General features: G+C 42.3%; 1 protein-coding gene across 6 annotated transcripts; it reads right to left on the bottom strand.

Moving 5' to 3' along the window:
* Positions 1-116: 116 nt before the first annotated feature.
* RNF185 (ring finger protein 185) lies at positions 117-14,728 on the bottom strand. Of its 6 annotated transcripts, none has more exons than XM_074606442.1 (7): positions 14,581-14,728; positions 8,717-8,948; positions 7,057-7,075; positions 6,291-6,403; positions 5,693-5,747; positions 3,599-3,716; positions 117-2,693 (listed from the first exon to the last, which is right to left on the bottom strand). In XM_074606442.1, the coding sequence occupies exons 2-7, from the start codon at positions 8,896-8,898 to the stop codon at positions 2,596-2,598; spliced, it is 585 nt and encodes a 194-aa protein (XP_074462543.1). In that variant the 5' UTR covers positions 8,899-8,948; positions 14,581-14,728; the 3' UTR covers positions 117-2,595. The 6 variants fall into 6 exon arrangements, with proteins under 6 accessions (XP_074462543.1, XP_074462539.1, XP_074462541.1 ...); XM_074606438.1 differs by lacking the exon at positions 14,581-14,728 and adding an exon at positions 14,374-14,480; XM_074606440.1 differs by lacking the exon at positions 14,581-14,728 and adding an exon at positions 13,941-14,272.
* Positions 14,729-15,777: the final 1,049 nt, after the last annotated feature.

Below are 15,777 nucleotides of genomic sequence, written 5' to 3'. Positions count from 1 at the left end.
GGCGCGGACCGGCAACCGCCTCCTCCGCTCCTCGTCCTCGAGGTAAGGCTCGGGCAGGCACCTCGCCTTACCTCAGTCCGTCCACGAAGCAGAAAGGAAGGGCAGCGCACTCCAGGTCAATGTAAAACCATTTTTTAATTCTAAATCACTTTCACAACAGTGAAAATTAGTGAACAGTAATGGTAATGCACTAAACGAGCCTTTATGGGCTGTGTGCAGTCTGAGTACAAGGAGGGGAAGTGGTACGATACAAAAAGCACACCAAGAAAAAGGTAGGAACAAAAGCGTTAACACTTTCAGACTATGTCATTCTTGGATTGCCAGAAAACAAGGACTCTCAGTCATGTTTCTGCAGCCACCGTCTAAATCCATTCTGTCTCTCACCAACAGATGGAAAAAAACCCCAAAGCCATTAAAATTCTGTATTTTAAAACAATTGTTAGTTAAATAAGTTTCAATACCTCTTGAACCTATTACAGTCACTTTTCTGTCCTCTTTATCAGAAAAAGGCTCTAAAGGGATACCCTGCTCCTCCCTGGGTAACCTCTGCTCTTAGCATGGAGTTTCTCAATACAAAAAGAAGGAAAACCATCCCCCTTTCACTCTCACACGAACTTTCCCTTTCCATCAGCAGGTGGTGCTGCCTGCTCATGAAAGGAAGTCAAAGCTGCGACATTGTACTACAGCCAGTTGCTTCTAAGAATGCAATAAATAGCCTTTCTCGCAGAAAAGGTCCTAGTCACCAAGTTATGCACTTGAGAAGAACCATATGCAGAAGAAGTTGAGCTTCTCAAAAGTGCCATGCAACAAAAGTTGAAGCACCGCTTCAACTATAGTTGAGCAATATATTCTGCCAGATTATCATCGAGTCAGGTATAAATTTGACTAGATATGGTAAAACACCACAGAAGCTTTGCAACATTCTACTTGCCAGAATGAATTTTGGAGGTAGGCAAGCTAAACTTCAGTCATCCTCTGTCTTGATACTAAAAAGTGAAGCGTTTATAGTTACATAAATAAGCTTCTACAACAATTAATTAAGGTGTCCTGCCCAGGAACCTCATCCATACCCTAGAAAAACCCTAGCCATTGAAACAAAGTTTCTATGAATTGATTTGTTTTGTCAGTTGTTTGTCTATTGTCAGGGAAGTCACAATATTCATCTTGCAGGAAATCATTATGACTATCAGCAATCTGAATCAAAATAATCTAAAAACAATAAGAGAAAAAAAATTTGAATTGCCTAGCCAGAGAAATATGAGAACTGTTTATCTTGCTAGGGAATCTCTCATATCTGCTGTTCTGAAGGAATCTACACAAATACATCAGGAGTACTCTTTAAAGCTGTACACCCAACAGGATTCCAGAACAGCTACAGAGTGCTCACCTTCTGAAATATTTTCCCCTCAGCACGTAAATGGTTGTGGTCTCCTCCAGCACTTCAAATTAATATCTTTGGTAGATACTGCAGAGACTCTTGCACTATAGTCATTCTGCTGTGGCATGGGGTAGCTGTATGCACCTGTAGAGAGAAGCTCTTCCAGATGTTCCCTACTGTGGCATGTGCCAGCAAAGGCAGGATCTCATTTTTCCTCCTGTATAGTTTTACAGTATGACAAGTTTAACCCCAAAACTCATGTAAAGATGCCTTTTGTTCCTCTCCCCAAACAAGCTGGCCTCCGATCTGTAATAGGATTTTATTTGGAGCACATGATCTTGCGTAGAAAGTCACAAAGCCTTGGGAAGAATAAATGTAGCTACAGTGACAAGGTTGGGAGGGGATTACCCATGAGGGCAGCCACAGGCTGCTGCGCAGAACCAAGGAAGACAACACTGTTTTGTCAGTGAGGAACTGGGCTGGGTGAGGCAGACAGGTGCGCCGTACTGTTCGGCAACCCCACCCGGCTCCACAAGGAGAGAATCTTCCAGTGTCTGGCTCCAGCAAATTCAGGCTTTAAAAAAATTGCAGCATAAATTTGTATCCCTTCTTCTAACAGCCATTAGAACCGCTTCTGGAGGGGTTTTCCATCACGCCGGAAAATAACAGCAAGAGAGAAAAGTCTCCAAACCTGGTTCCATTTGCATCACGTGCTGTGCCCAGAGTTTCAGCAGTGCTGCAGATGATTTCCTGAAGAAGGCTGGATGTTGATGTGAAGATGTTAGATAACATCCGCAGCTCTGGCAGATCCATTGTGGTTGCCACGGACGAGATACTGATCACACTGTAGAATTTTCCTTACCTGCCCAGTCTACCTTGAGGCAACTGTCTTTCACATAAACCTGGTGTCGCTGATTGGCACAGGATTTCAAAGCAGCACTCCTTTTAGGAGCAGAGCTCAAAGCTAGGCCCACGGTTTGTGGCAGGAATCTGTTGTACAAGATAGCTGAGCTGAAACAGGCTTTTTAACCGATGTTTAATTTCCAACTCTGGTGCAAAATACGAGATTCCTCATTGTGCTGTGGCAGCACCAATTCCTGAAGCCCATAGTTAGCTATGGAACCAGACACCAAGAGGTTTAAAATGGGATGGGGGTGCAGTTTGTAACTGTTTCAGTGGCCTTGCTGGCCATGAATATACAGAATAGTGGAAAAGATTTATGCAATCAACAGCCAGAACATTATCACCAGAGCCACAAACAGGAAGAGGCGGGACAGGAACTGCTCATCCACATATTGAGGAGTCCCTGGAACAGCTGGAAAACAGCAAGTAAAAAAACCACAGTTCAGCTCCTTCCTCTTCTCCAGAATTGTGTGCATTCTGAACATAGTACATTCATAAATTGAAAGCTATGCAAGGAATCTACTTGGTGAGAAACTGTTGCTATTTCCTACCCTCAGACCGGCCAGCCATATTGGAAGATCAGAAGGAAGACATCAGCTCCCTGAAGCAGGACTGGTGGTAAACCTGCTCATGACTAATAGCAGCAGGCAGCTCCAAGTGCCAGAGTACAGGCAGGTCTGCCGGGAGTACTTCTGGGGACAGCGCTGAGCCAAGTTCACTGCTTAGTTCACTGCTGAGCTAAGTTCACTGTTTCCATCCTATGGAACTTTACCACCTCTACCTGAGCGCTCCTCCCCATCAATGTGAAACATCTCTGAAGAAGGAAATGGTAAAACTGTCAAATGGTGTGTGTAGCCTTGGCCAAGAGAACTACTGAAAGGCACACAAGTCTAAAGCTCAAGCCGTGCCTTTCTGGAACTGCTGTATTGAATCCACAGATGAAAAGCAGATAAAGGAGTTGGTTAAATTATGGCTGTTACAACAATGTATATTTACATACTCCTTAGCTCAGTCACTCCTCCACATGAATTTTCAGTGGACACTGAAGTATAGTTAATAGGCAAGTTAATTTGACCCAAGGACAGCACAGGTCCTTGGCAACACAGGTGTGACATGAAGAATGTGTTTATGTTTCTCGTAATTCCTATGCCACTTACTGGGTGTTTTCCCTCATTTTGTGCTTCTATTTACAACACTGATTTACTTTATTGTTTAGAAAGTTTTGTCATTTAGCAGGCTATTTGTTTAAAAGTTACAAGGGAGTTTGTAAAACATCTGTTTGTGATAGGACTCTTGGGAAGATAGGATGCATGGTACCTGGAGGAGGTCGCCCGTCGTTTATGTTGAATGCTGTTGCAAATATACCAAAGGGAAACGCCCCAATTCCGAATGACATTTGGAAGCCACCATCACCAAACCCAAAGCCCTGGAATCCCTGCAAAGAACAAAGCAACACAAGAGAAAAAAGGTACCGATCATTTAAAAGCCTATTTCAGAATGTTTTGTAAAAGTGTAGATGTTCCCTCTCACTGGCTTCCCTACGGCTGAAGGATTATCATGCTGTCTGACGACTTTCAGTCTGACACACTATTGTTAAATACCTCCTTAGTTCTCCTCATTTTAAAACATTTCACACAGTAGCAAACTTGTCAGAGCAACCCAAAAGTTTGAGAAAATGAAAACTAGGAACCGCAGTTCTTGCCTGGAAGGCCACAAATTAACAAAAGCTTTTCTGTAATGTTTGTCAACTTAAATTAGTATATATCCGACAATATATCAAAATCAACATTACCAATTCTATTTAGAATGTCTTAACAACATATTCATAACTCCGTATCAATAGCTACTGGCCATACTGGCCATATAACTATAAGAAAGGCATTGTAAAAAAATAATCTGCATTGATTTTCATGATACACGTGCATTATTTAAACATTCAGTAAAGTGATAAATTGCCAGTGGGATGCATAGAGCAGTACAGAGAAGAACAGTAAAAAAAAAATAATAATAATTTACCAGGGGGACTCTAATTAAGTTGGCAGATAAAGTCATCTGGGTCAGGAATGCAAGATACAAGGAAAGGAGGAAAAAGGAAGAGTTACAATGCAACAACATTGACCCCTATGGGATCCAGACTAAAATACCACATCGAGTCAAAAGGTAAGTCTCAATCAAGATGAATCCTACTGTATAAAAGCAGCGTACTATTTGAGAACCAACTGTATATGAATCTAAGTAATTGCATCATGTTTAAGAACTGTGCAGAACTCTCAGTCACCATGTTCTGTAATCCAGTAAACTGTCCTCTCATCTCAGATTTAAAACAGCAACACTAATTCTGAAAGCCCCTCTGGTCTACCACTTCCAAACAGTGGGAGGACAAAGATGATTTCACTCATATAATAAAAGCCAGACATTTCTGGGTTCATCCTTGATTTAAGGAGTTAATCTTTTGACTATGACTCTTCTCAAGCATTTTGCCATTAACTACCAGGAATGGCAAAGGACTTTGTACGGCAGGTCCTACACATGTAGGAAATAAGAGGGCAGCATCACTACTGCCGTATCTTCGTACCAGATTCCTCTGACTTACAGCAGCACCAGCTAAAAGGTTCAAACAAGGTATAGCAGCTGATTTAATAAGGTGTCAACTCCCTAGTGAGACAGAACTGAGCTCCCAATACACTCAATACAGAAATGTTCCTTAATCACACCCAGCAGAGTTGTTTGCTTGAAGCATGAGGTATACAAATGCTCTCTGAGGATCCCAGGCTGAGTTACATGGAAATATGCAATTGTTTCATCAGGTCATGCTCACTGCCACTGTGCTAAAGAACACCGTGGTCTGTCCTACTGGCTACTCCCACGTCTGTTCAACCTATGCCAGCTGCTGTTTACATTCACTCTATATGATCTCCTTAACAAAACCACAGATCCCTCTTCAAATTCACAGATATCTACATTTTTTTGCTTGTAATGCCATGGTACAGTAACATCCCATAGAAATGCTAGAAGCAGGTGCCAGTGCCAAAAAAGTAAGTTCACGCATGGATTAGATATTTCCATGACAAATATAGTTTGACAGAAATATACTTCCACAAAGAATTTTCAAAGCAAAGTGTTCCTTGTATTTATATGTGAAGAATGATCAAGTATGAAAAACATTTCTGGTGATGCCCACAGGGCTGTTTTCATGAAGCATGATTCCAGTTGGCCCATTCTTTGGGATGCTAAAAAGTACCATAGGAAAGGAGTTTTCTGCCACACCACAGCTATCAATTATTCACGAATAACCTACTGGGGGCGAGCAAGAAACGTAAGACACAGGATCTCATGCACCCATTATGTCCTCCAGGATTAATCACCATCGATAAAAACAACTTATCTGCTTGAGCTTGTTTTTTCACTTACCCCTCTATTCTCTGGTTCAGGTCTCTGTCCTTGGGGTCGTGGTGGAGTTTTCTCTCTGCAGGAGGTTGTGAAATTAGCTCAAGTGCAAGGATACCTGGCAATAGTATCTGCAATAGCCTGGCTAATAAGACAGAACAGACACAGAGCACACTCTCACAGGGCCATGCTGCAGCAGAGCTGGAGGCAGTGTGTGAGCGAGCAGACCAACCGGCTTATGAATCTTCAGCATCACATCGCTGAATTACGATACTGCACTTTTAAATAACAAAATGCCATTGCAAAGGCTAGAAACCGAGGACACGAACATTTTATACAAGCTTCTCCAGTCAGATAACATTCATTGCAATCTGCCACTTGTAACTGATAATTAACACCCAATTCAAATGAAAATAAATTGCCAGTTGAACAAGAAACAAGGTGTGCAAACACAGGCCCTGAAAAAGCCAGAAATACTTGGCAGGAATGTCAGTTCTACCTGTCCTTTGACAAAGCATTTCATATTACGAATCCTGCACTTTGATAGTTTCATCTTAAGACCTTAAACTAAAAGTTTCATCTTTAGTTTTCACGCAAAAGTAGTTGTATTTGGGTTTCTTACCTGGGGTCCTGTTGCCCGGTGCTACCTCTTCCATACAGAGGAATAACTTTATCTCGACTGATTCCTGCTTTGCATACAGGACACACTTGTCTATTTGGCCTGGTCTCTAGCCACTAAAAGAAAGGAAATTACAAGAAAACTAGTAAAAGACCATGAAAACAACAACATGCAAACCTCACTTGCAGCCAGGCAGAGAGGCTTTAGCAATTTCTCAGAAAGCCACGGAGCAAAACATTCTAAGTGACAAGTACTCTCCAAAGTGGAGCTGTCATTTTGGCTATTGTTCTGGTATGATCCACTTACTGATGTGTACACATTCAGAACTGCACTGGAGTAAAATATGAAGAAATATACTGGGCTGTTGGTACTGTTTAGGCCAAGGGCTAGCGCAGATGCCCTCCTTTCATCTATCTTTTCTATAATGGTACCACAACGTAAACCACTACATATGCAAAGAGAAGTACACTCAGCACTTAAGCCTGCAGACTAAACCCCTGTGAACTGCCTACAGTAATTCTCCTACCAAAACTGGGAATACTCAGTGTTTAAGAAACTCAAAAGCAGGAAGCAAGTGGATCAGAAGCTAAGTTTTCTTTTTGCTGAAAGAGCAGATTGCAGGGTGTTGCGCATGAAGTTGCATTAGCAGGCTGCAATTGCCCAGGAGAGAAAGAAGCACATTTGAGAAGAGGGGATACTCCAGAGAACCAAGGGCTTTACTGAGTAACAGGAGCTGATGAAAGATAAAGTAAAAGGAAACCTGTCTTACCTGGTGTAAACAAGGCCAACTGTGAGCATTCCCAGGATAATTTGTTCACAGAGCAGAAAAAGAAGGGAAAATAGAATTAGTTACTGACAACTCGATCTGAATATGTATAAAGTATACCACGGATGGCACAGCTTGGAGACAACAGAATCCTGGAATCCAGCTGGGCCAGTTCCATAACCTCCCATTAAAATAATTTTTGAAAGCACAGCCCAAGACCGATCTCCACTGGTCTTTTCAGGTTACGCAATCTGATTAAGTTGCTAACGTAATTCTCTGCATGTCACCTTTGATCCCTGGGTCCTCATCCATACCAAAGGCCCATACAGAGGCTTAATTAATCTTAGTGTTTACTGTACAGATTTTCTCTTCTGATACCATGAAGAGATACCCCTGAGCTAAGATGCAGATGAGGAAGATGTCAAGTGATGAGACTTCAGGATAAAAGAAGTCATGCAAGGGACATTCAGCTAAAACATCGTGACACATTCACAGAATCATGGAATAATTCAAGCTGGACAGTACTTCAGGTGGCCTCGAGTCCAACCTGACGCTCAGAGCAGGGTCAGCTATTGAGATCAGACCCAGCTGCTCAGGGCAGAGAAGCTCCCATTATGCAGTACTACTCTTAAGATTAAATTAATATGGCAACTTAAAAAAAGGTCGAAGATAAACAAGCAAGCTACGAGATAAAACTGCTAAGCAGCCATCTGCTTTCAAAGTGGTCTTGACAACACTATTCACACAAGACAGACGCTATTTTTTAAGGTTCCATTCTTCCAAATCCTCTTGTGCAATAATTTAACCTAGCTTTATCTTGACACGCCATCAGCACGTGATTTTCCATCTTCTCCTAGAATAAAACCCTGGATTTTCAGATGTTACATACATTCACACAGAAAATAAATGCTCTTTTAGGCCTCTTTTTATTAAAGAGCATAATTTAGCCTATTGTGTAAAATATACCAAAAAACCCACCACATTTGGCCACATCAATCCTTAATAACTTCTTAACATTCAAGAAAGAGTATATTCTAGACCAAGTTACCCAAATAAGAAATGCTGCATGCTTACTGTATTTGTGCGACACATTCCTATGTCAGATCAAAGAACTGAAAAGTTAGTATTACAACTGCAATACCACGGAAAGAGAAAGAGCCCACGTGTAAAAGCTTGTTATCTAATTATTTTATTTAGTGGTTTCAAAGGAAAAAAAGAGCAAGCTTGTAGGAAGTATGAAAACTACAATTTGGCCTCCAGAACCTAGTTTCAAATGCAGGTTTAGGTATACAGTGGTTAGAAAGGAATTTAGGTCTGAACAAGATACCTGTGCTAGACCAGACAGCACAAGGAAAATAACACACATAACCAAGCAGTATCAAGGAACACAGAACTCTCTATGTGGGTATGCTCATTTCTTTGCTTCTACAAAATAATCCAGAAGTATAAGAAGTTTAAGATGCAAGAAACCCACTCCCTGGAACATGAGCACAGAAAAAAATCAGCTGAGGAGCAAAACCAAATTGCTCCTAAATCAAAACTACCGTCCTTACTCATTTTATACGAGACATTTTATTTGACATCTAGAATTATAAAAATTCCTTTTATGTGATCAGAGAGATATATGGTGTTCTGGTTTACCTGCGACAGCTTGAGTACTTACCAGAAGAGATGTCCACACAAGCTGATCACTGCATCCTTGGCAGTGTCTAAACAGATGTTACATTCAAAAGTGTTGTCCTGATTAGCATTCTCCCCAGCACCATTACTGCTACTGCTGCCACTGGTCCCTCCAGTACTGGAGTTCTTTGTTGATGCAGAAGTTGTGGGTCCTTTGCTTGCCATCCTCAAGAACTACCCAGCCAGAAGGTCAAGAAAATTGTCCTGTTGGAATCCTAGCAGTGAGAAAGGGAAAAAAAGTAAATAAAAAACTTTTTGGCATTAGAACATTGCATTCTTGTCCTGTTTCAAACTGGTAGTAATTTATCTAAGAAGCACTTGAATCCTATTGTTGATGGTTTTAGTTTAACATAGCCAAGAGGGATCTTTTTTTAGAAACTAAGCTACGTGAAAGTCCTGAAGTATGACCTGGCTGATATGTGACCTGTATTTTAAAGTTACTGATAAGCAAGTGACATCCACTGCCAAACGCAAACCATTGTATTTCCTCATAAATGCCATTTGCTATGAGAAGAATGAGCTCACCTGGTCATACATGCTCTTCCAAAAATTCAATACAAGTTAAAACTGCGAGTGCAGTCTGAAATAGGATTTAATCATGAAGCAATTCAGAGTTTGGACAGACTGACTTCATACATAGTCTCAAGTTCAGTGTTCATTAGTTTGGATATTAATGATAATAATGGCAAGCAAAGGTGGCTCGGTACTTGATTTGTCTCATCAGCAGTACATTGCTGCCATCACAGCAGTGTGTTGATATGACTATCAAACATTTCTAATCTAGTATTCATGCAGAAGTACTAAAAATTTTACTTTAATGTGCTTTCATTTTACTTACATGTTTTCACCTCTCATTAACATCATCACATTTATCAAAGAACCCCATTTATTTTATTTCAGTAGCAACAACCTCTACAGTATAATTTCTTGATATGCAAATTCTACAGTTCCTAAAACTTTGAGGCTCAGGACAAGGCATTTACATTTCCAGAAACAAACACTTTTACCAGTGCAAGATTTTTAATCCAAGAACTAAGAGAGTTTCAGCAGTTACAGAAATTAATTCAACAAACCAAAAATGTTTAAAATATTCCACTGTGCTTTTCATGAAACTCTGACATCATGTTGCTGCTGCAAGGATATGAATACTTAAGTAAGACTGTGAGAAAGAAACAGGTGATTATCTGAACTTTTTGCAAGTGTACAAACAGTTAAGCATTTTAAAAAGGGCAACCTGAATTTTTCAGAAGCTAATTTTTTTTGCAAACTTACCCTGCAAGCATTAAAGGCTTTCCTTAGTGTTCCCTCTTTGTAGCACTGCCAAAGCACAGGTGCGGAGCAGCAAAATAAAACCTCAGTATCTCTAGCTTTTTTCATACAATACAATCTCACTGCAGGGTCAAGAAAGCATCGTACTCCAGGTTCACGAAGGTATTGCAATGAAGAGACCCAATTACAGCAAGCAAAATATATTTTTGCAGAGCTTTTTCACTCAGTTACATCATTTTGCACAGTGTCCCAGAAGGGCAGCTTTGTATTCGCAGATGCTGTGCTTCAACATACATTGCTTTCAGCACTGCTGACTCCGAGCATTTCACGCCATGACTTCATTTACACTCAGCAGCAACACAGTTCATTGTACAAAATTAAAATTCCTGTTAGTTCAAGGCAGATGGTAAATGCTGCCAGCCCACAAACTATACGCTAAAGACGCTTGGATTTTTCACACATCCTTACTACCAGAATCTTCAGCCTATCTTGCTCGGTAGTTTAATGCTTGAAAACTTAGCAACTCGGACCTATATATATTTGCTGGGAATTGATATCAACATCAAAAAAACCTCCTTAAAACTAAGGAGTTCAACACATTGACATCATTTTATGGAAAGGGCACAAGAAACGTCTGGCTCTTTTATCTTGGCACATAACACAAAGAAAACATGTGTAAGAGGCACATAAATGAATTTCTGTGCCCCTAAAACTAATGTGGAAAAAAAGGTCCTTTTTTCCAAATTACATTCCATATATTTAACACCAGAAATCTGGGGACTCATCAAAAAGATAAAATCTGTATCTCCACAAACACTTACGCAAATAACTCTTAGTTTTTAGTAACTATGAAAAATAAATAAATCATTAAGTTATGAAGGATGATAAAGAAATCCATAGCAATATCAGTAATGTAATGGAATAAAGATGGCTGAGACAGAAGGAAGATCAAAATGATGTAACGCAACAGGCACTGAATCTATTCTCGTAGAAGGTGGCCATTCCTTAATCTGTACTGGGATCCTCTCCCGATTATTTCTCCACAGGCTGATTGGGCCTGATACCTATTAGGATATCGCAATTTAAAATATCAAAACCATACCAAAACACAACAATAAAAATAATCAGTCTTATCCTGAAAAGCCTTCTCAAACATGTGCTCTTGTCCGTGGCATACTGTTTAATATAACTAGGTCTATAACAAGTGCTGTTGGGGTCTGTTCATCTCCAAATCATGCTGCACATACACAAAGCTGCAAGCGTGAAACACCATCCAATGACTAAACTTACATTTGGTAATCATATATTGTGTCACTTGTGAGTGCAGTCTGTGAATCCTAAAGTAGCAGTTCAACTGCGAATTCAGTTTGTTCCGAGTGTAGAACAAGCTCAAAATTGTTGAAATGTCACTTGAACCGCTTAAACTCTGAGATAAAACTTTTTAGGGGAAAAAAAACAATGAAACCAACAAACCACATGCAAACTACAAGCTGAAAAAAACCCAACCAACCACAAAGACAACAGGCTAAACCAAGCCCATTTTCATTTTGATTTAGAGTTCAGCAGGAAGGCTGTGAACACACTGGGATATAACATGAGTTCTGGGGTTAAGTAAACAGAATTTAGAGATGCCAGTCCAGCTTTGCTAAATCCTTGTCCTTTAGATCAGGTCTCCAAATCAACCCTAGACACATGATAAGTAGCAAACAAAATAAGTGAAAGGATATAAAAATCAGCCGTGATCTAACTGCAAGCATTCAAAGATTTTCTTTTTCTTTCTTGCTTTCTAGGTATTTACAGGAAAACAGTATCTTTGTTACTTAAAAGCCACCTCTATTAGCTGTTTAAATCATGACCCCTATGATATCCCAACAAGTTGTTCTGCAAATGACTGAATCACTGATATTTACTACATCCAAGAATCAAGAATGGCAACAGATGAATGATTCAGATCAAAGAACCCATTTTCAAGTAGTCTTCCTAAACAAAAAAAGTCTGGTGGAGTGTGAAGAGGACATGAAAGTGAAGATACACGTTTAGGGATCCAGCACAAATCCCACTGAGTTTCCTAAAGAATAAGAATGGCTGAAAGAGCTGGCGGAAGTGGACCTCCAAGAAGCAGATCGAACACTGGGACCTGAACGCTTCATGACAACTGAGAGCACAGGAGGTCCGTGAAAGAAGTAACTGCAGGGAACTGGTAAGGTCTATGTACTGTGTATAAATACTGTGTATAAATCCCACTAACAGGCAATGAGAAAGAAATTTTACTCGAATACTTTAAAAACCTGGATCTATAAATCTAGTGGGAGAAACTGCACACCAGGAAAATGCAAGCCCAATGGCTACTGTAAAAGACCGCGTTTCTGAACTCAGCAAATGAAAATTGACGGCATTTGCCAAAGTACACTGACCTGACTCTAAAAACGCAAGAGAAACACTTCAAGACAGACTGGCAGAGTTTGTACTGTAAGTTAAAGCATACCAAAAAAAAAAAAAATCCATTGGAAACACAGCAGGTGAACAATAATTCAACCTGAGAGAGGGGGAATATAAATTCGAGGCTAATGTCATCTGTACGAAACAGTTGTAAATACATGTTCACAGCACTACAACATTAGGATGTTTGAAGTATTTACTTTTTAATCTTCTTTCATGAGCAATAAGAAAAATTTCTGGTGAGGATATAGGCTAGTTTATTAATAAAACCCAAAGTTATTCCTCTTTGTGATATCTAAGACATAATAATGAAATAAAAGGAAATGCATTGTTGAATATAAAATTCCACTAGAAAGACACTTTGCCATGTATCTTTCCTAATGAATCTTATTTTATCTAGGATAACTGAAACAATTCAAATCTAATTTGTTTGAGAAACAAGTTCTGATTTAGTTTCTGAACTTCTTGCTGTTTAAATTGAAAGGAAAACTAGTCAGGTTATTTTCTTATCACTACTTATAAACTAATGTTTATAAACATTAGAAACTCTGTCTAAATCTAAAAATATTACTCAGAGTTTATATAAATACATCCACTCATGAGTTTAACAAAAATCAGATTCTTAACCTATTACTATTGCCTAGACTTAAAGTAACAGGTAACCTTAGCTGGTAATTGTTGACAGTGCCTAGAAGTACGTACGTTTACTTTTCGACAGTCACTTTTAGATGTTCTTAGCAAATACGTGACTGAAGTCCTACTGTTAGTCATTAAATACACATTTACCTCTCACTACCTTTTTACTCTATTCTGTCTCCCGAACACGTAACATTTTAACGCCTCGGAAACATTTCCTGAGTTCGTCTTTTCACTTCCCATAGCCTGGACAGCATCATGTACCTGCTTTTTAGTGTTACCACAAATGAAGTGGTCACGACACACAGGTCTGTGTGATTACATAGTCTTGTGAAATCAGCCATTCGCCTGACAGGCCAACGTGCCCTTGCTTGGCCTCATTTCATTAATTGGGATTCTGCAACATACGTCTGCGCTACAGCTGCTGCTTCCAGGAGAAGGGCCCTGTGAAAGGCTGTCTTGGCAACTCTGAGAATTTGATATACCTCGCAAATACAAGACATTCTTACAAACTGTCAAAAAAACCAAGTGATTAAAGTAATTCTTTTTAACCATTCTGTAAAAGTATAACATAGGCTCCAAGAACATGCTGCACAAATCTTGAGACAAAGATTTTATCCTCTTACCTCATAAAGTCCAAAGGAGAAAAAAAAAAAAAGAAAAGAAAACCGATATAACCAGTTGGGTAATACCTCCTGAGCATTTTCCTGGTTTGGAGTGTTATGTAAAACATTAAATACCCTTTAAGTGGGCTAACCAGGTTAGTGGCAAAATGTAGAAATAAAACAAAATAGTTATGATGTGGTTCAAGAAATAATAAGCAATTCCCAACAGAAAAAAATAAGAACGATAATGGCATGTACCAGAAGCTAACGCGGTGCGACCGTGCCCGGAGCCAGGCACGTACCGGAGGGGAATCGGGCGCTTCTCCCCGCAGGGAGGGAGGGAGGGAGGGGGTCGGCACCACCCGCCCGCTCAGCCCGGGGATTTCAGGGGAAAACCCTCGCAGGCGGCGGCGAGCCCCAGCCCGGAGCTCCGGCAGCGCGGGCGGCACAGTCCGGGCCCGCCGGGGCACGGGGCCCGCAGCCGGGGCTGGCCGAGGCCGGGGCTCCCGTGGCGCCTCCGCCCCGCTCGGTCCGCCCCCGCCCCGCTCGCTGCCGACGGGCTCCGGCCTTCCAGCGGCCCCGGGCACGGCGCGGCCCCGGCCCGCTCCCTTCGCGCCTCAAAGCCGCCGCCCAGCCTCGCCCACCCTCTCCGTCCCCCGCCACCAGCCGGGATCCGCTGGGCTCGGCTCACCGGCGGGTCTCGCCGCTCCCCGCAGCCGCCCCGAGCCGCTCCCCCGCCGGCGGCCGCCGTCACCTGATCGCCCGGAAGCCCGGCCCTGACGGAAGGGACCGGCCTCCCCTCGCCTCCCCGCCGCCGCCGCGCCGGGCCGCGGGGCCGCGTTCCGCCTGGCCGCGGCTCCGCCGAGCCCCTGAACCAGCCCCGCCGGCCGGTTGTTACCTCAGCGGGGAACCGGCTGGGCGCCGTGCGTTACCCCCGGGTCTGTCGCCGCCGCCAGGCCCCGCCTGCGGGTTTTAGCTCGGTCTCTGTCACCTTTGTGCTGCTGCTTCATCGTGAGGTGTTCGCGGGCCGTGGAAAAGGGCAAAAACTACATCTCGGCAACAAATGTTGGGCCCAAGGAAGGAAGGCAGGCAGGCAGACGGCAGCTTTAAGGGAAACAAGTTGTTCAAATGTGCGTGCAGAGCGCTAGGACGTGAGCAGGGAGCACCTCCAGGGTGGGAACAGAGAGCTTGGTAAAGGTATTTACACAGCTGTGAGAAAGTGCAAAGATGGAGAGGGACAAAAGGGAGGCAGAGGGACAAAAAAGAGGGAGAGGAGGGGAGCTGGTGCCTGAAAGGGAGCTCAGAGCTGAGAAAGGTGACCGAGGAGGCACTTCTGAAGGGTTTCGTCCCTGCTCTGTGGACACCAAGGCACAACACAGCACAAAAGCACTTGTTTTACACAGTGGAGAATGGGTGAAACCTAAACCAAGGTCTCCCACTGAAGGCAAGGGTTAGGAGGGCACAGTGAAGGCAGGAACTGGAGGTTGGCGTCCCGAGACCAGGGGTATTGTCTGGGGCCTGTCTCCTGGCTGAGGTGGCCTCGGACTACGCAGCTCTAGTGCGAAGGTGAGAACGTGGCAGCCGGGAAGCGTTCAGCAGTGCAAAACCACAGCCGCACCGAGCCTTCATTCTGCGTTCAGCAGCACCTAGGCTTGGCAAAACCCGTGTCAGAGCGGTCGTCCAGCAGCCCTGCTGGAATTGCCGTACGCGTTGATGTATCGCGCTGGAAAATTTGCAGTTGAGGTGAAAATGGTGGCTGAAAATGATAGCGCTGGTGGCATTAGGACACATGTTATAAAGCTGATGGCGTATTTGGTGTCTGTGAAAGTTTCTCTAATGAAGCAGGCTGTCTTACTTCCAACCAGACAGTAAAGCAGCACGGCTTGGCACAGCTTCAGCATTCAAGCAAAAAATTGGCATCTCAGTGCGGTATCAGATTAATAAGAAGTTAACAAGGCCCCAAAGGTATAAATTAATATCCTCCGGATGCTGATTAAAACAAGGATGAGCTTCTGAAGCTTGGACCAGCTTAGGCTAGTCACCATGTATGCCTAGAGTCAAAAGAATTTCAGTGTAAAAGTTAAAAAAAAAGGTT

This window comes from Larus michahellis, chromosome 13, assembly GCF_964199755.1.
Source record: "Larus michahellis chromosome 13, bLarMic1.1, whole genome shotgun sequence".
In the NCBI taxonomy this organism is placed as follows: domain Eukaryota; kingdom Metazoa; phylum Chordata; class Aves; order Charadriiformes; family Laridae; genus Larus; species Larus michahellis.
Note: the sequence above shows the minus strand (reverse complement) of the source record. Positions and strands in the feature narration are given on the sequence as shown.

Bases quoted from the DNA above. Each gene is read 5' to 3' on its own strand.
- RNF185 (XM_074606442.1), bottom strand. From the start codon at position 8,898: ATGGCAAGCAAAGGACCCACAACTTCTGCATCAACAAAGAACTCCAGT. The intron at 5,748-6,290 runs GTAAGAAACCCA...AACCTCCTGCAG, and splicing joins ACCGGGCAACAGGACCCCAG to AGAGAAAACTCCACCACGAC. The intron at 3,717-5,692 runs GTAAGTGAAAAA...TGTTCTTTGCAG, and splicing joins CTGAACCAGAGAATAGAGGG to GGATTCCAGGGCTTTGGGTT.